This window comes from Caretta caretta, chromosome 7, assembly GCF_965140235.1.
Source record: "Caretta caretta isolate rCarCar2 chromosome 7, rCarCar1.hap1, whole genome shotgun sequence".
Classification (NCBI taxonomy): Eukaryota; Metazoa; Chordata; order Testudines; family Cheloniidae; genus Caretta; species Caretta caretta.
In genome coordinates this window covers 93,907,744-93,932,348 of record NC_134212.1, presented here as the reverse complement: position 1 = coordinate 93,932,348, position 24,605 = coordinate 93,907,744, and the positions used below count along the sequence as shown (strand labels likewise).

Genomic DNA, 24,605 nt, shown 5'->3' with positions numbered 1-24,605 from the left:
AGGGTGCTCATCAGAACTTTGTTTTTATTTCTACTAGGTATGACATAGCCCACAACAATGGTTTCCCACGCAGCCTAATCCAAATGTTGTTATGCAGTATGTCTCCACAATATGAATTAAGAAAATATTTCTAAGGGGACTCTAATATAGTCCACGTTGCACTCATCTGATGCCATCACTTTTTGCCTTCTTCTTTACCTTCTCTTTTCTTTCTATCATATTCCAGGGTTGGAAAGATTCTCCCTTCTTTTGTTTTAAAGGCACTGATGTAGTGGGCTGACATCATCCTCGGTATTCTTTAGTTATATGAACTGAATCTTCAGTAGAGAGTGAAAGCCTTCAAAGGAATTACACCAGGAATAAAACTGACCCACTAATTTTGCCTTGACCATTTATCTATGGGCATGTCTATATGATGTGTCAGTGCATAGTAACCTGGGCTCATAGTGTGTTTTGCATCAATGTACACTAAGGAACTTTTAGTGTACAACAGCAGAGTCCATATGGACAATTAATGCATGGCACACTGGAATACTGAAGATTTATCCCCCAGTTTACTGGGCACTAATTCATTGTATAAACAAACCCTAAGTTCCAGCCCAACGAGAAGCGTCTTCACAGTAAGACACTTAAAGAGCTCAATCTGTTTAGTTTATCAAAAAGAAGATCAAGAAATGACTGTACTTTCGTGGGAGGGGCGGGGAATACCTAATGCTAAAAGGCTGTTTAAATTAACAGAGGAAGGCATAACAAAAACTAATGGCTGGAAACTAAAGTCAGATAAATTGAAATTAAAAATAAGGCAGAAATTTTAACTATGAGGCTATTTAACCATCACAACAAACTACCCAGGGAAGTGGTGGATTCTCCATGTCTTAAAGTCTTCAAATCAAAACTGGATGCTTTTCCTGAAAGATATGCTTTAATGAAACATAAATTATAGAGGTAACTGAGTTAAATTCTATGCAGTGTGTTAACAGGAGATAAGATTAGATAATCTAATGTGTCCTTTTGACCTTAAAATATAAGACTCTTACATGCCAGAAGTAATCTTGAAACTCAGTTATGTACATAGCCATTCTCCCAACCTTGGTTGCCTAGGCAACCAGGGCTGTGTTAAACTCTCCACTTTCTTTCTCAAGCAAAGTTCATTGTGCCTCAGTTTTCTAATCTGGTAAATGGGGATAATGATATTTACCTCACATGAGTATGATAAGGTTAAATGCATTAATGTTCGCAATGTTCTTTGAGATCTTCAAATTAGACATTCAAAGTAAAGTGCAAAACATAGCCATGTAATATGTGTTTCTAAATGTTTGATTTTGATTAGCTCTGTTTTACTGTTCTTGATATTTTTATGTTTAATTTTGAAAATTTAAAAGTCTATATACAATATTAAATGTAACTTATTGTAAGATCTTTAGAGCAAAGAAAATTTCTTTCTACATGTTTGTATAGCACTTACCGCAAAAGGGAACTAATTTCAATTGAGAGCTTTAGGTACTATTGTAACACTAATTAATAAATAAATAATGATAATTAATAATGAAGATAGGTCCCAATGCCGCTCCCACTGAAATAAGATCCTTTCTTCATTGTAGTTGTAATGTATCTAGATGCTTTAAACAGCCAGCTTTCCCCTTTTCTTCTAAAAATGATCAAATCAGGCAACCAAATACATTTCTAAATTGGACTTTATTGAATACGGTTTATTTTGAACATTCAGGGATGCATCATATTTAGCAGACATGTGAGACAGGTAAGCGTGTTCTTTAAAAAATGCAGTGTGGAAAAAGCTTTGCATGGTAGAATATTTTGTTTAGAAATGACAGTTGTAGGCATTCTCTCATCCTCAGTAATATTTTCCATGTGTGCCTTTTTGTTTTTCAGCGATGCAAACGAGCAATAAAGGCCAAGGATATAAATTAATCTAACAGCTTTTGTAGCAATGCTTTTGATGGTTTCACGCAATTTCATTTTTCAGGGGGTACTGACTTTTTTACTTCTCCTGTCGCTTGTAATATGTAAAGCACAATTCCCAAAGGTTTATGAGGCTATAAGGATCCAGAAAAAGATGACTGTTTCTCCCCATACACGCACATTCCACCCCACACCCACTCACCCACCCACCAGCAAAACATAATGCTGTACTATTTTTGGTAACAAGGAAGGGCCTCCCTATGAAAACAGAAAGCAGTGTATTTTCTCAGTTACATCAACTTGCAGTCTAATGCTGTGTTGTGCTCACTGTTTTTGTGGTGATGCAAGTCTTTTTTTTTTTCCCCTCCCTACAGCTGGTTGGATTTTCCCCATCTTACAGCACCTCGCAGGTCCCTTCTCTGAGCAGTACGTTGCCTGAGTGAGTAGAAACACAGAGATCAGCTGCAGGTTTTTATCTTCAATAACAGATACAGAGGGAAAGGGAAAAGGGTTGGAAAAGGAGAGACAAATATTGACTTGGCCTTATAGAAAGACATCCAGTGACTGAATAAAGAAGCCCTGTTCATGTTTTGGGATATTCTTTCAACTGGCTGGAACCAGAGTCGATCAAAAGAATGGGAAATGCCAGCAGACCCTTTAGAAGAATTGCTTATTTCCTATGCCTTTTTTGTATGCTTTTGCTGACTGAAGGGAAGAAATCAGTGAAGCCAAAATGTCCTGCCTGGTGTACTTGTACCAAAGATAATGCTTTATGTGAAAATGCCAGATCTATTCCAACCAGCGTTCCGCCTGATGTTATCTCACTGTAAGGGCTGTAAGCATTTGGTTATTTAATTTATTATTTAAAATGAACTATTATGTTTGGTGTTTTCAGCACAGACTGAACGATGCTTGCAGTAGGGAATATACCTTCCGCATTCAAAATCATCAGATAGAATGTTAAAATGTGTGTTACATCTCCTTCCTCTATACATGTACCTTTTTCTGCATTATGTGAAAACTATAACAGATTTGTTTTTATTGTTAATTAATAGTAGCTATGTAAAGAAATTATATTGTAATTCACAGCTCAGTGTTGTAATGATGAATATTTGAGATCTCATTAACACAATTTTTCCCCCCTTCTTTCCAGATCCTTTGTGAGATCTGCTTTTACTAAAATCCCAGAAGGGAGTTTTTTGCTCACACCGTCTCTGCAGCTTCTGTGAGAAATATTTATATCATATGATTATTTGTTATGAAACATATATATCCATAAACAATATAGTAAGGGTCTGAATACCCACTTTATAAGAAATAGCAAGGGTGGCTCCATTACACATCAAAATACACAAACAGTTAGACTTTGAAGTAAAGGTAATTTTGAAAGATGGCATATGTTTAATGGGGTAGGGGTGTTAAACTGCATGTACTTGTTTGGGGTTTTATTAATTATTAATTATTATTATTTGCTGTCAGTATTAGTTGGAATAGATTAAATTCTGAAGATTGCTTTCTGTGATGACAGATATGCTATCCTCTTATGTATTGTACTCTAATGGATGTTACTGAAGGAGTCTGAGCATTACAAGAACTGTGCCTGTTTCTTTTCTGCAATCTTAGGGCCTGATCCCCATTGATGAGATGTTTAGGATATCTCAGGATCAGGCCCTTAATTTCAATGGGATGAATCCTGAAGTCCTTACTCAGGCAAAACTACCATTAATTTCAGTAGAAGTGTTGACACCTCAGTAGGAGTTTTGCCTGGGTAGGGACTGGATTTGGCCCATCATTTGTTATTTTGCATTCTCTAAAGTAGTGAGATTGATGAAAACTGTAAATTCTTAAGCAGTCATTACAAAATCATTACAAAATCAAACACTATGATAGTGTGTGCACTGAACAGAACACTGGAATATTGTTAGATATTTATATTCATTTGTGTGTAAAATTTTACAGATTCTCCAGAGAAATAGCTTTCTAGAAAACTGGAAGAGTGATTATATAATCACTAGCTGTACAAAGATATAGGAGGTATAAACCTGAACTGTTTGCACTGGGTTTGCTATCAGTTTGAGATGTATCCAAATTTGTTTCGGAAATCTGACAAGAGACTTTTTTCAGTCTGTTCAAAAATGAAATAAGACACCTGCATATGACTGATTTCACATGTGCAGTAGATTTGCTACAAAGTGAAATTTTGATGTATTAGAGCACTAAGGCTGTTACATTAAACTGTTGGTGTTCTGGTAGCTGAAGCCATGACTCAAGCTGTGCTTTTCTACCTCAAGTGGAGCTGATAAGGAGGTGCAGGCACACTGTACAATTTTGGATACAGGGTAAATAGGTAAATGTAGTTACTATGGAAACCTGAATACTGTTCCATTGTGCATTATTCCCTACAACATTTTCCAAAGTGGTCACAGATCACAAAAGGGACAAAGCCCACATGACTTCTGAGCTGGGCCTTCCAGCAGAGAGAAAAAGAAGTGGCTGTATTTGTATTATGTTGCTTGTATGTCAGTAAAGTGAAAAGGACATCATAACCCTCCCTCTTGGCTGTGCCACGCCACCTGCACTTAGCAATCCTACGTCTAGCATGGGCCATAGAATAGGTTAAGTGAAGTAGACTGGGAGTTCCTTGGAGCAGGGGCCATCGTTTTGTGCTGTGTTTGTACTGCACCTAGAACAAAGGGGTCCCGGTCTATGACTAGGTCCTAGGGTAATAAATAAATAAATAAATGATATTTAATAAATACCGCAGGCTGTATTTGCATGATCTACCATTCGCTTCACTCACACAATGTACCACATGTTATTGCTAACAAAATGCTGCAACATAATCTCCAAACTTACAAAAGCAGTTTTTGTTCCATTGTGGGTTTTGACAAGTAGTACGCTAAAACAATACAAACTATCCCCAGATTGCTTACTTTGTGATTGGGAACAAAAAAACCTCAACCCATTCCACAGTTGGGAGAAGGGGAAGGAAAGAAAACTTAACTTCATATATACCCTGCTGCCCTGGTTGGGTTCAAGCAGCTTCTAAAACACAGAACATAAGCAATGCCACTAGACTAGAGGGCTCATAAACTATTTAAAGGGATACTATCCTATCCCTAAATACTACAAAGAGGGTAGATTGTGATCAAATAAAAAGTATCCCTAGACAATTATGTTAATAGTAAATAAATAAATATGAATTGCAGACAAGCTATGATGCAGATCTACCATGTGGGTCTGATAGCAAGATTTGATCTCAAGCTTTTGAAACATACATGTGAGAAAATCTTCCTTTTAAAACCATTCCTATAAATCTATGTCAAACTCGTTAACTGGAGAAAGCATAACCTATAGAAGCAGAGCTAGAAAATAACTGAACTTGAAATTTTTTAATGCAGGATTCCAAAGAATAAATTAACTCATTATTAATTAATGCCTTGTAATTTTGAATCTTTAAGTGCCTCTGGATATTACACTATAAGTCCATGTTCCCTTGAAGTCCAGCTGATTGTAATTCCATTGAGGAAAGTGAAACTCATCTTCGTGGACAATCTCCTGGCATATTAGGGGTGTGGCAATCCAAAACTGATTTAAAATCACCAAAAGCAAACTTGTCTATTAATTATAAATAGGACAGACCATTAATCAATTTTATGAAAGATTAAAAGATTTTTATAGGAAAAAGTAAATGCGGTGGCAGTATATGATAGACAAAAAGAAAAATATATACATATATAATATAATGTATACATAATGAAACCTGCACTGTGAACCACCTCCGGTAAGCAAAATCCATTTTAAAATATGGTTCTACTCTGAACACTAAGTTAAAATGGCTTTAAGGGAGTCCATGCTGATTATATCTCAAATGTGCTCTTTTCACAAGTTAAAAGATTTTTTCCTAATTGCCAGCTCTGCAAACTCATCCTGCAATCTGAATGTCAAGCTAGGGTCTTCTCCCACATCACCATCAGAAACAAAGGTTCTGCAGGGCAATTCAGGCCCTTAGAGATACCTGTGCACCTCATTGTCTCCTGGGTATGTCTTTAGTAATACTTGTGCAGTCCCATTAGTTTCATGGAGCTTGCATAGGTAGCTGATTGGCCTGATAAGCATGTGCTTAAGTCCTACTGTACTCAGATGGAGCTACATCAGTTTAGCTCAGCTGAGGATCTAGTCCTTAGTCTAGAAAGCAAACCAGTTTTGCTGCTCCCTAGGGTCAGTGGTTCTCAACCTATTTACCACTGTGGGCTGCATAGGCAGCTCTCTATGTATTATGTGGGCCACATCCACACAGTACATATATTACCTGTATGGCCCTGAGGATGTCACATGGGCCACAGCTGTGTGCTGATTATGCCGCTAGCAACCCACAGGCCACAGGTTGAGAACAACTGCACTATACTATGCCATATATGGGCAGTGCACATTAGCCATATTATCCTGCAACCCTTACACAGACAAAACCTTTGATGTGGTCAGTGAGAGTTTGGTCTGCATGGGGACTTCTGGATCATGCGCTAAAAAGTATAAAAATCTAACAGTTTATTTTGTATTTCTTTATGCAGGTTATTTACATCAAACTCTTTTGATGTTATTAGCGATGATGCTTTCATGGGCCTTCCTCATCTAGAATATTTGTGAGTGAACAAAATATTTCTAGAATTATGGACTAGGTGGGATTTCCAAGTTACAGGCATTGCTTTAACCAAAATGAATTTGTGACCCATTACAGGTTCATAGAGAACAACAGCATTAAGTCAATTTCAAGAAATACTTTTCGAGGACTGAAATCTTTAATTCACCTGTAAGTAAAGTGTTTTCATGTATTACTTAATAGGGTGTATTTAATTTAGTAACTGAACCATCGTGTGGTTTAATTTAGCATTTGATATTATATAATCATTGATGTTTGCTGCTTAAACAATGTCAATATCCATATTATGCAGACCAGAAATGGCAAAAAAAAAAACCAACAAAAAAAACTTCTCAGCCAGGTCATGTCTATCCTGCCCTGTGCAGGAAGAATGATGCAAAAACTGTCCACTTGGCTGCTTCCCCTTTTCTCTCTCACGCACTAATCCGAGGAGCAAGAACAGGATTATGATCTTGCTGTTCAAGAATAGTTTTAGAAAGACAATCAGCTAAACTAAGAAAAGTTCCAATTTCAAGCTAAATCAAGAAACAAAAATATAGAAGTAGAAACTGAAAGCATGTCAGCCCAGGACAGTATACTGACACCTGTAACATTTAGTTGCAAATGTATGTACAGTATTTGCAGGGTCTGATTTATCAAAGCTAAGCTACTGTCATGTTTAATCAAAAGGTGTGTGGCATTTTCAGTCAGTTTTTACACACTATATGTATCCATATCAAATTAATTGTTTATAAAAAATTGAATGAACTTCCTTTCAAAATATAGCAGTTACCTTTTCTATATAGAAAAATATACCAAAAATATTCTAAGAAAATGAGGCTTTGTTATGGAGATTTTGCTGTCTATAAAGTCTAAATAACATTAATTGTCTAAAATGTGTGGGGTATGCCTAACATATGTATGAATTCCCTACTCTGATCATTTGCATTCACACAGGCATATATCTTGGTGTATTTGTCATATGCGGGGGAGTGTATTCTGACCTTTTGTCCTCAACATAATAGCTTCTAAGAGAAGTACAGGGTCATTTGACTTTTTGTTTCATATATGGTCAGATGCAGGGGAAAGCACAATTTCACCTACATATGGTGAATGCACAAATATAATTAATTAAATTTCACCTAATTCTGCATCATATAACAAATGCATCATAGGATACTATAGACCAGGTCCTTAGCTGGTGTAAACTGAATTCACTGTGACTATTCACATGCATAAAGTTATTTGCATGCATAAACATTTTTAGGACTGGGACAATAGAAAGAGAGAGAGAGAGAGAAACTAAGATGTGTGGTATATACATAAAAATCTGTCTACAGGTATAATTATGGCGTAGTTAAAAAAAAGACAGAGAATGGGATAAGGTTGTTGATAACCTGAAGGGCCCGTAAACTGCAAACATTTATGAACATGAATAGCTTTACATACACAAATTATTTTATTTATTAACTTATTAAATTATTTATTTTATTAATTTATTTATTATGTGCCTGCTGCTATCAGTGTGCAGGTGTTTTCCCAACACAGAGGAAGATACAGTCCCTATTCTGCAAAGGACACAATTTAAAAATAACATCATGTCTTAACTGTTGTGCTGGCTTAAAGGGACCCCTCAATAGTTTTCTAAGGGAAAGCATATGCAGGAGATGAGACAGTATTTTGAACAGCTATTGTCTGCATGTGGTTGCACACACAATCTTGGGAGATGAGTTTATATATCATGCAGTTTCTTCACATGCAAAGCTAATCTTCAATACAACGGGAGTTGTATTAGATGGAATATATGGGCTAATGGTGTTAACATAACCCAGGCATTGTCAAACATTAAACAGTGTTAAAGAAGATTCAGGGTTTGGTATACAGAGACCTCAGCCTGCTTAAAACCATGGCAAGCGCATCATTAAAAATCCTTTAAACTTTGTATTAAAGATAAAGAAAAGAAAGAAAACCAGGTAAAGCATTTGAAATGTAAATATTAAATAAGGTTTTCATTTTAACGACGTTCTTTGTTCCCTTTACTGGAGAGAGTTTTTAGAAGGAAAATCCCCCTTGTCTGACAGTCTCTTAGATGGTATCAAAGATGGTAATAACTGTCCTTCTGGGGGAAACAGAAGAAGTTAATTGAGATGTGTGAGAGCTGTTGTTGTTGCTGTTGTTAAAAGCTGATCCTATTTCATCCCAGGGCGTTTGGGATTCAGCTGGAGCTGGAAGAAGTGGCAATTTTATCAGGGTACTTTTTTTTTTTTTTGGCCCGGTCTGATCAGGGCATCTCTCAGGATTAGGTTGAAGAAGGACTGGGTCCCAGGAGATGGTAGGGGTGCCAGCCATGATGGTGAAGCCCACTCCAGAAGCCAATGTTTCTCCAAGAAGTCTCGTTCTTTAAGGACCCACAAAGGGAATTGTGGGTGGATTACCCCATCTTCCTTTATGATAGTTAATTCATGTAGAACAGCCTCTGCAGAACTAAAACTACTAGAAACATCTGAAGGGGTTTCACTTGAGGAAAAAGGATTCATATTTTCCTGGGCTTTTGCAGTAATAAAATAAGTTCTATTACTAACTTTGCTCTTTTGAGGGGTCTTTTTGGAAAACATTTTAACTTACAAGTATTTACTGACCTCAGGAAAAACAAACAGAATACAACCATATTTGGTTAAAATCAAAAAGGAAAATTAAAAATCACAGATCATGAGAGGAAAAGGAAAAAATAAAAGTTGAAACACAATTAAAACAAGGCACTACGATAAAGTGTCTGAAACAAAATCAAAATAAAATCCTGAAACATTAATCAGAGTGAAACAGATGCAGTTTCTTGTGCTTTGTGCTCCTAATCTTTTTAATGACCTTTTACTTCCCAAAGCCAATTATGAAAACATTCAGTTGCTTGCCAAGCAAGCCAATTGCCACATTTGTATAACTCTTTGAGATCTGAGTCACAGCACCAATAAACGTTGTATTGAGCTCAAGGGCCAAAAGAGTTAAAAGGTGTTATAAACTCTTTCACTGCCCAACACTGAAACAGTGTTACAAAGGTTTGGCGAGTGGGAAGGGGTTTCTACAGAGACCCTGGTTTGCTTAGTTTCTCTGGCAAACACCCGAAGGCACTCATTCTAAAGCAGGAAATATATTGATTAAAACACAAGAAAGAACAAGAAACATTTACACTTTAATGAAATTGAGTAATTATGCAAAACAAACTTAATCAAAAGCTATTAAAATTTTTCTTCTTTTGGAGGTAAAATATCAGTCCCCTATACCAACAACCTTTCTGTGATGAAAAGGAAAGGGTTAATTTTACTCTCAGTCCTGATGTATGAAGGGTATTTACTTCTGTGGAGAAGAGACAAGATAGAAAAGGTGGGAGAAATATAGCTTTTGTTGCTGTCCTTGGAACCAGTATTCTGTTATGAATGGATGCTTTAGACTCGCATGTCGGCCACAACAACTGTTGCTGTGGTCCCAGGCTCACAGTCTGGTCAAGGACGTCATCTGGGTTGGTGCTTTTTTCCTTAGACAGGGCAGGGCTGGATAAACCATCATCTCACTGTGCTGATGCATGCAGTTCAATTGATTTCAGGATCTAGTGAATAGGTGAGAGAGCTTAAACAAGAGCAAGGCCTGATGACCTTCCTCTCGGAAAGAAAATCCTTTGGTCAGGTCTGCTCCTCCTGTCTTAGGGTCAGGGAAGATGAGATTAGACACATTCAGTCAAGTCAAGATGAGAGTTTTCAAAGTATTTTAAAGACACCTCCTCCCGCAAAAGGGGTTGGAATGTGGGCAACATAGTTTATCCCCTCATTATTTTGCCCACCAATTAGGGCTAATATTCGACACACCAATTTTCGTTCATTAATTTCCAGACCTGCATTTTCTTGTCTGGACTCATTCAGTCTCTCTGTCTGATTTTCTTGCACCAGTTTATAACATTATTTTTTGAAAATAATTTGACTTACTTTTCATGGATGATTCCCAAACAGGCAAAAAGTTATAGGCCCAGTTGTCACAGCAGAGTTTTGCAGGTAGAATACCTACAGAAGCAGGCCCATAAACTACTCAGTGTGACCACTTTAATCCTTGTTTGTACATCCTTGTCCTTTCCTAGAATGTGTCTATATACACTTACCTAGCATAACAAGTAGATTCTCTGAGTCACACTCCACTTGAGGAAGAGCAGAATACTATTGTCATGTAAAATACGTCAAAGATATTCGTGGTAATTATGCATACTGATGAGTTCCATGAAGTGATGGCAGAATATGACCTTTGTTCTGTATACTCCGCCCATTTCCTTTTCACAAGTGAATTTCTGCATTCCAGTAAAATTACCCAAACATCTGGGTTTTACATTTATGCAAATAACTCTAATAATTGGAATGTGTCCTCACTGTAGTGTAGTCACATTAGTATACCTATTCAAGACAATTCATTTTGAAGAGTGGAATATTTTTTTAAAAGCATAGGAGCGGTATAATTGCACTTTTGACTCATTTAATGCCATAACCCTAAATTGCAGAATATTTTAGCATAGAAAATTATTTCCATGAACAAGATGTAATTTTGATGGCATCTTTGAAGTTTTTCAGAAAAGCAAAATGTCATTCTGAGATTTAAAATATGGGCCTTCACACATAATTACACAGGACTGAATATTTACTCCCTCATTAGCATCCATCCTTTCCAACTAAGTGTTTTCTGCACAGGTACCACTAAGAGCACCATCTAGAGGTTACATAATAAAATCTTATGGCATGTTTTCTAATAATGGAAGATATAAAGTGCCAACCTTTCATCCAAGAATTGGCTCAATGTATAAATCTGGATTTTTTTCTGTTAATCTGATTCCCACTAAAATTATGAACTTTTAGTAGCTCTGTATCCATTATTGTGCTCTGCTTGGTATAATTCGGTGATCAAAGATTACGTAAGGCTGGGATCCTGCATGTTCATATATGTGCTTAACTTTAGATATGTGAGTAGTTCCATTGACTAATATCAAATTACTCACATGCATAAAGTTAAGCAAATGCATAAATGTCTGGCAAGTTTGAGTTTATAAATTAGTTGCAGTAAACCAAATATGGTCTAAATGTAAATGGCGCCAGAGAAGGCACATTACTCACACACAAAAACACTAACCTTTAAGCTTTAACCTTAAACATGTGGTTAAGTACTTTGCTCAATCAGAGCTATTGTATCTAAATGCCTCCTTGTCAGATGTGTACAATTTACAAGTAAAAATAGTTTTTATTTCTAATGCCCAGTGCCACAAATTCCAACTGGAATCTGAAAATCATGCCAGCTTCTTTCCTTTTCATGCATCCTCACCAGTGATAAAGATTTTGCTGACCAAATTAGGCACTGACTCACACACACACAACCATATTCTCTTCTAGTTATGCCCTGAGTGATACTTGTGAAAACCTTGCATCATCCATGGGCTTACACAGGTGTACCTGCTGGAAAAAACGAATTAACTATTTTAAAAGTATATTCACATCTTCTGTCCACTCTACCAGTTGAAACTGTTGGGTACTCTCTTAGTTTAAAATAGTTTTCTTGAAAATCAAAGACATAGTATTGTTATTATTTGCTGGTAAGATAACTTTTTATCCCTTAATAACCCAAGCAAGAAAACTTTTAGGCTTAACTCAATGTTGACCTCCAATTTCTGCTTTATAAACTTATTGACTCCCAAAAATGTTAGTTACCGGATATTTTCAGAAACCATGAGCCAATGAGAGCTAGCTACAGTATCATGGATTCAGTGTTTAAGATAGATTGTGGTTCCTAGAAAGTGGACATGGAGGCAGGACATTACAATATTATAACAACACACATGTCCAGAAGGGAAGACATTTGTGTGTCCAGTCATGGCTAATCATTTTAAAATAATGGTGTTGGCAAAATACTAGAGATGATCACATTTTCTACTACCCTGAGTGAAGTACTATAAATGATACAAGAATGTTGAAAAGCAAGAGAGCAATAGGAAGTGTGAATATATCTTAGCAGAAGAAAGAGTCACAAGGTAAATGAGATATTCTTTAAAGTAATCTTGTATAACTAAGGATTGAAGTACATTATTGTTCTTTACCATAAAAAACAATATTGCATTTTGTAGAAATGTATTATCTGATGAGCTGACATATTTTCTTTTACAGGAGCCTTGCAAACAATAATCTCCAAACACTTCCAAAAGACATATTCAAAGGGCTGGATTCTTTAACAAACGTGTAAGAAATCAGCAATTTCTTATTTTCAGACACTATGGTTAGAAAAAACAGGCCATTGCCTATTGGTGATGACTGCAAGATATTGTAAAGTACTTGATTTGGAATTTTGGGTATATGAATTTTCACCTCTCTTTTAACTTCTTTCATGATGTAAAATATACAAGATAGACCTAGTAACAGGACGCTCCTATGACCCGGTGGACATTCAGGCCAGTAGACAGTGGAGGAATCCTATCACATTGGTGGGTGAAGGTGGTAGAAGCAAGGGTGGATTTGATTTACGTTTAATGCTGTCAATATTGTATAATATTTCCCAGATAAGATTTATATATATATATATATATATATATATATATATATATATATATATATATATATATAAAAAATAAAATAAGAATTCTGTATGGTCATAATCCCAATAATATGACACTTAAATATGGCCATTGAAATAAGAAAAAGACATCCTTTGTAATGCAAACAGGACACGATGTGAAAGCAGGGAGAAGGATACTTGATGAGAATGAGAACATTTCATGTTTCCAATATAATCTAACAGGAGGCTATCTTTAAACACAATGACCATTTAAAATCTCAGTACAAGTACTTTATACCTGGCTAACTCAAACTGCAACCAAAACAAAACGTAAACTAGTTTTAAATTTGTAAACCAAAGTATCTTAAACATTTGTAAAAGTACAAAATATATTTTTGAAATATATGCTTGGACCAGATCTTGCAGTTATTCCACTGGAAGAGTCCCATTAGAGACAATGTGCAAAATTCTGGCTCCCCCAGTACACATAGAAGTTAGACTCAGTAGATACCTAATGTTCCCTGCACCAGTAAGTCCTGGAGCTGGCCCAATGGCACTCCAGGGCTATTTAGGGCATAGCCAAGTGATCAGGCTGCTTCCCTCTCCCCTGCATGCCTTCTAGAATCTGACAACAGGCACCACAGAGTTTTGCATTGCTTCTGTTAGCAGCAGTTCTGCAATACCCCAATATAGTTCTTCATCCACACCCTCCAGTACTCCCTGAGGCCTTCTTCTGGAGTCTGCCAAGTGTTTGTAGAATGCCTCAGAACACCACCAGTCAACCACTACAGTTCCCCACATACCCAGTGCTCTTCACAGGGGACCCAGTCCTGCAAGGCATTTGACACCTCCTACACTGAATGCATCCAATGAAGTGAGCTGTAGCTCACAAAAGCTTATGCTCAAATAAATTTGTTAATCTCTAAGGTGCCACAAGTACTCCTCTTCCTTTTGCGAATACAGACGAACACGGCTGCTACTCTGAAACCTCCTACATAATGTGAGCTGAGGGTGTCAGCATTTTATAAGAGGCACTCAGTATCTTTCAAAGGCCATAGTTTGACCCAAAGGGAATTCAGGTTATATCCCTTATGACCCTAAATGAGTGTGTTTAAATGAAGAAGAGCAGAAATAGGGGTAAAGCTGAGGAACTGTCCACTGATCACTAAATTAATCTATCATGTCACAGTAATTGTCCCTGTGTCATCTAGAATGTCCTAGTGAGGAAATGCTAAACAATGAGAAACAAAAAAAACAAGATTTGGGCCAAAAAGTTGGACAGGAATTTAAATACCTGTAAATTTAGGATTATAAGTAAAATACGGAAGAGCAGATACTTCCACTGATTCCCAACCTAAGCTTGTCTTGATTTCCTTAGTATAATTGAAACTATTTAAGTTTTTGCAAGTAGTTTTAACAAACTGTTGTGTTGTTTTTGTTTGTTTGGGTTTTTTTTAATTGGTTCAGGACAAATTAATTCAGGAAAGTCCAGCATTCTCATAAGAGAAAGCAAGAATATAGTCATTTTATAAAAGTCCTTGTTATTTTAGTCTTGTGATGTTGTGGAAAACAACAGCTAATTGATCATTGTCAGTGTGTGGTTTATATTTTTACAGGGATCTTAGAGGGAACACATTTAATTGTGACTGCAAACTGAAATGGTTAGTGGAATGGCTGGGCAGCACCAATGCAACAGTTGAAGACATTTATTGCGAAAGTCCACCAGAATATAAGAAACGTAAAATCAATAGCCTATCACCAAAGGAATTTGATTGTATTATTACAGGTAACGTGTTCCAAATTATTTCATCTCATTACTTTAAAATCAAGGCTATATTTTCTAATTAAGGGTGCAATTCTGCAAGCAGTCTGCCTATGGACCTCTCACTGAGTCAACAGGAATTCCTTGTGGATTCAGGCCTGATACAGAAACCATTTTGTGCATCTATTACTAGTCTTTACTCAGACTTTAATAGGAGATTTGCCTATGTAATAATTGCAGAATTGGGACCTATAACTGTAACAGGTAACCTTCTTTTTCAGTTCAGAAAGAATAAGCAGCCTTTAAAATTCTGTCTTATTAGCAGGAAAACTAGACTACTTATTAAATGTATTCTTTAAAAATAAATGAGTATCAATTAACAAGACATTATTTTAATATGGTGAAAAAATACACATGGAAAGAAATGCTACCTTTAGTTATCAAATGTTATGTGTGCTTTTGCAGAATTTGCTGTTTATGAATCCCTGCCATATCAGTCTCTGTCAGTAGATACTTTCTCCTACATGAATGATGAGCATGTGGTTATTGCCCAACCTTTTACTGGAAAATGCATCTTTCTTGAATGGGACCATGTAGAAGGGTCTTTCAGGAATTATGACAACATTACAGGTATGAATAATGCATGCCAAATAACATTACATTACCTGATCTCAAAGGCAGTGCTAACTTTGTCCTTTATCTTTCTTTTTGTAGGTACTTCAACTGTTGTGTGTAAGCCCATAATTATTGAGACTCAGCTGTATGTCATTGTTGCCCAGCTCTTTGGAGGCTCCCATATTTACAAAAGAGATATTTTTGCTAATAAGTTTATAAAAATTCAAGATATCGAAATTCTTAAAATCCGAAAACCCAATGACATTGAAACTTTCAGGATAGCAGAAGACTGGTATTTTGTTGTTGCAGACAGTTCAAAAGCTGGCTTTACCACGGTTTACAAATGGAATGGAAACGGATTTTACTCCCATCAGTCTCTGCATGCGTGGTACAGAGATACTGATGTGGAGTATCTTGAAATAGCAGGCAAACCTCATTTAATTCTGTCTAGTAGTTCCCAAAGACCTGTAATATACCAATGGAACAAAGGAACAACTGAATTTGTTAAGCGTCTCGATATCCAAGATATGGAGGATGTGTATGCAGTGAAACACTTCAGAGTGAAAGAGGATGTGTACATTTGTTTAACAAGATTTATTGGTGATTCCAAAGTAATGAAATGGGGAGGTTCAGCATTTCTGGATTTACAAAGAATGCCATCCCGAGGGTCAATGGTATTCCAGCCTCTTCAGATAAACAGTTATCAATATGCCATTCTTGGAAGTGATTATTCTTTTACTCAAGTCTATTATTGGGATACTGAAAAAGCAAAATTTGTGAAGTTTCAAGAATTAAACATACAGGCACCAAGATCTTTCACACACGTTTCCATTGATAAACGCAATTTTCTCTTTGCTTCAAGTTTTAAGGGAACTACATTAATTTATAAACATGTCATAGTTGACTTAAGTGCATGACACTCATAATTCTGAGATTACATCAGACTTTCTACCGTAAGTGGACAAAATGAACTAAATGCATGATGACTCTTATCCTACTTCCAGATGAATGCCTTTAAAAGTTGAGATTGCTAGAACAAAGTATTACTAGTATCTTCATCTTTAATTGTCAAGTCTAGTGGTGTTGGAAGTTGCATTTTTTAACAAAAAGAAATTAAATTGTTAACTGTTCTTTGCATCCACAATATGTAAATATGCGTGCAACTGCATCTGTTGCTAAAAGTATTAAGATGTACTTTCCCATTTATTTATTCACCTGTTTGACAACAACTGCCAAATAAAATGTTTACATTTTCTGTCTTTCACATTCCAAATATGATTATTTACAGGTGATAATTTTTATTTGTGTATATATTATACACATATATAATAAACAACAAGGTGTGTTGTACATGGCAGTGTTTTTGTTACATGTTTCTTTTAATATTATAAGCCACAACAATAAAGCACAAGTGGTTTATACATGTAATCACAACCACATGATAAAGATACAGCATTACATCCCAACTCTATAATTGGTCCAATGCAGACAGACACTTGCATTCATGTGGAGCTCCACTTGCTTAAATGGGACTCACACTGACATGAGTATGGATCTAATTTCAGGATGGGGCTTTATATTGTGTACAGTTTGGGAATTCTTAATTTTTGAATAACGTATGGAGTAATCAAAAGAATAAAGTCTTGTTGTCAAGGCCTATCTGCTACTCCTGCTGGAGCAGCACAGAACAGGTCGTGTCAGATGTGACAACATTGTTCTGTACAATAAAAGAAAGCTAGGAGCACATCTTATTTTTCAGTTAACATCTTTTCTATATCTGAAGTTTAACACATCATTTGCATGGATGCCTTTGTAATTTTAATTGCTGTCAAGTCTTTTTAGTGTTTTTGCAATTATTTAATCTTCAATAAGTTTCTCTATTCCTCTGAATGTGGTTAACTGAAGACATTTTTCTGCTCTCCTGCACTAAAGTTCAGGAAAAGATATTGTCTAGAATCAGGGAGTTTTAAATGTAACAGGACAAACTCAAAGCATGTGTAAGCAGGTGCAATTCCACCTAAGTTACTCATCTGCTCTTAAATTATACCAGCTCTGAATTTGACCTCAAAATCTATTAAAAGATCACAGATGATATATTTACACAAAAGATTACATTATGTGTAGAATCTGAGACACTAATGTCCAGATCCTATTTTTGAAGAGCATTTGGTACAACTCAGGAAAGGAATACAAACATGGTTTTAAGTCCCCCAATGTTAGGCCAAACTATACCAGGCCATTCCCCTTTGTATTCCCACAGTAAAGGAGCCATTCTGGCAATTGGAGATCACTGGAGCATAAAGGCGCACCAGCCACACCCCTTTCCCCCCAGCTACACCCATTACAGTGGCCTTATTCCAACAAGGATCCCACCAAACTGAAGAGATCCTCCAGGAACCATATCTGCAAGTTTTAGGGCAGTTTTGCACTGGAAAAGATGTATGAAACTGCTCTAGCAATTCCTGGCCTCTGGCCTTATATATCCCTACCTTACATGTAAATACTTAACTCTCATTGGTATTAATCCCATGCAAAACCCTACTGACTTTGGCTTTTATGAATGGATAATCAGCTGAACATGATCTCCCCGTATGATGCTGTGGCCAAAAAAGCTGATGTGATCCTGGGATGCATAAGTTGGGGAATCTTGAGTCGGAGCAGAGAGGCTATTTTACCTCTGTATTCGCATAGGTACGACCAAAGCTGGAATACTGTGCCCAGTTCTGATGCACACAGTTCAAGAAAGATGTTGTTAAATTGGAGAGGGTTCAGGGAAGAGCCACAGGAATGATTAAAGGATTGGAAAACATGCCTTATAGTGATAGACTTAAGGAGCTCAATCTATTTAGCTTAAAAAAGAGAAGATTAAGGGGTGACTTGATTACAGTCTATAAGTATCCACATGGGGGACAAATATTTAATAATGGGCTCTTCAGATCTGGCAGAGAAAGGTATAACATGATCCAGTGCTGGAAGTTGAAACTAGACAAATTCAGACTGGAAATAAGACATACTTTTTTTATTGGGGAGAGTAACCATTGGAACAACTAACCAAAGGTAATGGTGGATTCTCTATCACTGACCATTTTAAAATTAAGATTGGATGTTTTTCTAAATATATGCTCCAGGAATTATTTTGGGGGGTTTCTATGGCCTGTGTTATACAGAAAGTCAGACTAGATGATAACAATGGTCCCTTCTAGCCTTAGAATCTATGAATGTAGCTGATGGCAGAAGTTGACGCAGTACATTTTAATCTCTAATGTATAAACTTAAATATCAATACTTCTGTATTCTTGTTTTCAGGCTCAGACATGCAAAATTTATTTCCTGATTTTTCAGCTGTTGTTCGATACCTTGCAATAATGTGCCCATCATCAGGAATGTCTGTAACATTTTAAAATGTGAATTCCTGTAATGCTTTCCATGGAATATTCCTAGCATCAAACTGATTCCTGATAAATGCCAAAGTATTGACATTTTGTTGTGTGGAAAGTTTCTCCAAAGAATGATACTGAAATAATTACTTTAATGTATTCGAGTTTTTCCACATTTTGTGGACTGCAAAAGGAACAATCTTAGTACAAGTAGCGCCACTTCCAAAAAGTTGGCCAAGATTCACCTTGCACACAGCTGAGTGAGGGCTATTTTGATTTAGCCTTTATGGCACTGGAAAAAGTTGAATTCTAAGAATGACATTACTAATACTTGAGTAGTGCTGACAGGTCAACAACAGTGTCAATTCTAGAAACCCTGAGCCAAATTAATCTATGTCACGACTCCATTGACTTCAGTGGAATTATACCAGTTGCAGATTTAGCCAGTGTATTTTAAGAAGTGCTATTTCATGGAGTGACTTTAAATGAATATATTTCAGGAAGTATAGGTTTTAGTTTAGATATCCACAGGGAGTCATGTGGCCTTATATTTTAATTCCCATATTTAAAATATGGGAGTGTATACATTTATGTACTGAATTTGTAATGTTTACAAATTTTTGAAGACTCTGACTGGCAAACATGAGTTTCACGATATGAGTGTCTTATTTAAATCACACAAACTAATTCTGCAAGTTTCTCTGCATGGGTGGCCCATTGTGCACACACACGGAGCCCAAAGAAGCAAGGGTTCACTCACACAGAGCAGCTTGCAGGATTAAAGCCTCAGTCACATTCTCTTCTTTCACACCACTAGGAGGATTGACAAATATAGTTGAAAAGCAATCTTTAAGAATGAAGAAATACATTCATTTTGAAGTGTAGGTTCTCTCTGTTATCTTCTACACTTAAACACAAGGTTTTCTACCTTAAACTAAAATATTGTTTGATTTTAAAAGTCAGAAAAATCAATGTTACTTTAACAAGTTATGCTATAGTCTAGTGAAGATGGTGGTAGCTGAATGCAAGTAGAAATGGACATCTATACATCTGCTACTCAGTTTTTTTGGCAGATAATGCAGCATTATCCACTCAGACATTGTGATCAATCCCCAGAGCTGTGCCATTAGAAGGCCACATTTCAGGGAATTAAATTGCAAAACCAGCCAGCTACGTTCTCAGTGCTGTAGTGACGTAACTGTATTCTCAAGTTAGCACTTCCTGGAAAAATATGAAGGGCCTCTGGGAATTTACTGTTTCCCCTATGTTTAGAGGAATTAGAGCAAGGGTACCAGTGACACACCTAAATTGCAGTACACAGTAATTAGAAAACTACATGAGGTATAGTTTAAGATGGTATTGGGTACCAATCTAATATGCTGTGTAGTTGTGTTACTGATTTGATAATCCCTTTAAGAAATGTTACCTTTAATCAGGAACTGGTGATTTGGAAGATTTTAGATGCTATGCGAGTTTCTAGAAGTTACAAGAGTTACAGAGCTCAAGCCTAAATCTGTTAATCTTAGGGAAAGAATTTTCTATAACTAATCTGTGTCAAACTGGATTTCACAGGCCCTATATTTGGTTTACTACTGTACAGAGACAGCATTTCATTGCACCACATACAGAATGGGGTACTTGTAGCACAGAACTCAGGACAGTTAAGCAATCCTTAAAGTGCAGCGGAGTAGAGGTTCAGTAGGCAGCTTTCTATGATGTATATTCCCAACTTCAAGAGACAGGGCACTTTAACTGTCTTTATGAACCCTTGTATGGAATTCCTATTGTGGTCAGTAGGAGTTCTGTGCAAAAATATGGAGCTGTGTTTACACTATTTCCCTGAGGCTTGCTTAAAAAAATGTAACTACTTCTTCTTCCAACATAAGGTGTTATTTCAGGCTGCCTGGTGTGGTCTGCGGTTTAATTGTTTATTGAGCTCCATAACAGAAATGGCTGACATACAGTAGGCAAGTACCAAATGTACTTCAGAAGATAAGGAATACTGAAGATTATTAATGGATGCACCTAGAGATCAATTTTCTTACATAACTGTTGATCATTGATACCGCTGATGTCATTTTCATGTCTAAGACATACAATAAAATTCCATCAGTAATTGTATACCTACAACTCTTAGTTACTATCTTTAAATTTTAAAATGATGCACAGTTATAAAGGAATATACAAATCACAAATAACCTCTCTTGTGTTGGGAGTTAGATATACATATATACAAACACACACCCACACACCTATACATACACATATACACACAAAAAAATACTTTCAAAATTACTGATTTATATCATATAAATATTTATCTTTAGGTGATGTAAACTTGTGAGTTTCATGAATTGCAGGGGAAATAAGATACAACGTAGTACCCTCTCAATCTAGTAATTTTCAGCTAGAAGATATTCCACTATTCACTATTCCCACAGAAATTCACTGATGAAAGAGAGTCTTCTTGCACTAAGAAAATTAAATGTATAAATGGAAACAGACTGTATTTGCATGTCACTTCTATCTGTATTCTATTACCTTTTAATTAGAATTTTCTTTATTTTTCTTTTTTCTTATTGCTTGCCTTTTTCTATGAATGGTTGATAACTACCATAAATCCAAGTATATTTGGGGATGGAAAATAATTATCACAGTTAATGTGTAATATGCTTTGATATGTTCCTAGTTGAAGCTAAATGTTTAAGTGTGTATTTATGTCCATTACAATTTATTGTATTAATATTTAATGGAAAATAAAGACTATTTAAGCCACAGAAATAACAAAAGTCCTTGGACTGTTTTGGACGTTACTGAGAACAGCATCATGAACAAACAGAAATGTCCATTTGTATCTAGAATTCTAAAGCCAACACATGATAGAAAATTAGTCCATTGGTGAAAGTCCAGAAGACTTTTATTCCTGCATTTCAAGGAAAGGCTTTCCTTAGTAGCAACGAACATTACACTTGTTTAATACATTCCCACACTAGTAAAATTTCCCTGAAAACCCAAAATATCACCTAGTATATGAGAAATACTAAGAACACTAAGATACACAATCCTGACAAACCTTATCTGCTATATCCACACCCATTCCTTGACGTGTCCCTTGTAGGGCATTATATTGTGTACAGTTAGGAATTCTTGATTTTTGAATCAGAAGACACAGAACACAGGAAGAGTCAGGTTTCTATCAGTACCTGGTAAAACCTGAAACCTAATACAGGAATCCAAAAGGAGAGATGGTCATGGTCCTGTTCCCCAAATCATATATATAAACAAATAAGGTCATAGTCTAGTGAAAAATGAAATGACTAAGTAGGCTATAGCTGTCATCAACACAGTCTTAAACTTTTGCCATTTTTCTGTGGCAAGGAGACCTGTGCAAACAGCACCAGCTATTCCTCACCCTCCCTTCTTGGCCACTTGCAGAAGAAAAAGATAATAATTAACGGAGCAAATCCAAATTAAATAGACTTGTTAATTCACTCAGTTGTTAATCAGTCTGATCTACCACTTATCTCCCATTTCTAGTGAGTATCTATGCACACTGCACATGCTTGCATTTAAAGTGACATCTCCAAAGTGTGTGAAGGGCAGGCAGGACTTGCCTACTTGGTGCAGCAAAGTATACCAGAAGGGTATGATTTGTAAAGCATTCTAACATGCTGCATGCTAACTGCCCTATGTAGATCCTGCATCCATCCTCTACGTACTTCACATTAATGTAGTCCTTATGTTAACAAAAACTAGGTACTTTTAAAATGCACCAGCAGAGTCTACATGGGGCATTTAGAGTTCAACACATTACAGCACTTTACAAATCACTCTCCTCTGGTGTGTTGTGCTAGCACCCTGTAGACAAGCACTCAGTCGAGCCTGAACTTCTTTGTCTGCCCACTGTAGGACTACCAGTATCTCAGAAGGATGTTAAACAGCAGAAACTAAAGCTAGACATTCTTAAATAAGTTCGCCCAAATAAATTTACATCCAAGAGTTTTAGAAGAGATGGGTGAGGAGCTTGCTGGACTGTTAATGATGATTTTCAATAAGTCGCTAGAGCTCCAGGAAGTTCTAGAAGACTGGAAGAATGCTAATATTGTGCCAATACTGAAAAAAGGGTAAATGGGATGATCCAGGTAATTTAAGCCTTGTCAGTCTGACATCAATCCCGGGCAAGGTAATGGAGTGACTGATATGGTTAATAAAGAATTAAAGGCAGAAAATATAATTAACGCCAATCAACATGGGTGTATGGAAAACAGACCCTGTCAAATTAACTTCATATCTTTTTCTGATGAGATTACAAGTTTGGTTGATAAAAATAATAGTGTTGCTGTAATAGACTTCTGTAAGGTATTTGACTTGGTACAGCAAAACATTTTGATTAAAACACTAGAATGATATAAGAAAAGGAGTACTTGTGGCACCTTAGAGACTAACCAATTTATTTGAGCATGAGCTTTCGTGAGCTACAGCTCACTTCATCGGATGCATACCGTGGAAACTGCAGCAGACTTTATATATACACAGAGAATATGAAACAATACTTCCTCCCACCCCACTGTCCTGCTGGTAATAGCTTATCTAAAGTGATCATCAGGTGGGCCATTTCCAGCACAAATCCAGGTTTTCTCACCCTCCACCCCCCCACACAAATTCACTCTCCTGCTGGTGCTAGCCCATCCAAAGTGACAACTCTTTACATAATCAAGTCAGGCTATTTCCTGCACAAATCCAGGTTTTCTCACATCCCCCCCACCCCCATACACACACAAACTCACTCTCCTGCTGGTAATAGCTCATCCAAACTGACCACTCTCCAAGTTTAAATCCAAGTTAAACCAGAACATCTGGGGGGAGGGGGAGGTAGGAAAAAACAAGAGGAAACAGGCTACCTTGCATAATGACTTAGCCACTCCCAGTCTCTATTTAAGCCTAAATTAATAGTATCCAATTTGCAAATAAATTCCAATTCAGCAGTTTCTCGCTGGAGTCTGGATTTGAAGTTTTTTTGTTTTAAGATAGCGACCTTCATGTCTGTGATTGCGTGACCAGAGAGATTGAAGTGTTCTCCGACTGGTTTATGAATGTTATAATTCTTGACATCTGATTTGTGTCCATTTATTCTTTTACGTAGAGACTGTCCAGTTTGACCAATGTACATGGCAGAGGGGCATTGCTGGCACATGATGGCATATATCACATTGGTGGATGTGCAGGTGAACGAGCCTCTGATAGTGTGGCTGATGTTATTAGCCCCTGTGATGATGTCCCCTGAATAGATATGTGGGCACAATTGGCAACGGGCTTTGTTGCAAGGATAAGTTCCTGGGTTAGTGGTTCTGTTGTGTGGTATGTGGTTGTTGGTTGGAGCAAATGCGGTTGTATCGCAGAGCTTGGCTGTAGACGATGGATCGTGTGGTGTGGTCAGGGTGAAAGCTGGAGGCATGCAGGTAGGAATAGCGGTCAGTAGGTTTCCGGTATAGGGTGGTGTTTATGTGACCATTGTTTATTAGCACTGTAGTGTCCAGGAAGTAGATCTCTTGTGTGGACTGGACCAGGCTGAGGTTGGTGGTGGGATGGAAATTGTTGAAATCATGGTGGAATTCCTCAAGGGCTTCTTTTCCATGGGTCCAGATGATGAAGATGTCATCAATATAGCGCAAGTAGAGTAGGGGCTTTAGGGGACGAGAGCTGAGGAAGCGTTGTTCTAAATCAG

At 36.8% G+C, this 24,605-nt stretch overlaps 1 protein-coding gene across 5 annotated transcripts; it reads left to right on the top strand.

Moving 5' to 3' along the window:
* Window positions 1-1,644: 1,644 nt before the first annotated feature.
* LGI1 (leucine rich glioma inactivated 1) lies at window positions 1,645-16,767 on the top strand. Of its 5 annotated transcripts, XM_048858395.1 has the most exons (9): window positions 1,645-1,759; window positions 2,295-2,746; window positions 3,074-3,145; window positions 6,492-6,563; window positions 6,659-6,730; window positions 12,742-12,813; window positions 14,743-14,912; window positions 15,354-15,518; window positions 15,603-16,767. In XM_048858395.1, the coding sequence occupies exons 2-9, from the start codon at window positions 2,556-2,558 to the stop codon at window positions 16,418-16,420; spliced, it is 1,632 nt and encodes a 543-aa protein (XP_048714352.1). In that variant the 5' UTR covers window positions 1,645-1,759; window positions 2,295-2,555; the 3' UTR covers window positions 16,421-16,767. The 5 variants fall into 5 exon arrangements, with proteins under 5 accessions (XP_048714352.1, XP_048714351.1, XP_048714353.1 ...); XM_048858394.2 differs by lacking the exon at window positions 1,645-1,759 and having other exon boundaries at window positions 2,216-2,746; XM_048858398.1 differs by lacking the exon at window positions 1,645-1,759 and having other exon boundaries at window positions 2,638-2,755.
* Window positions 16,768-24,605: the final 7,838 nt, after the last annotated feature.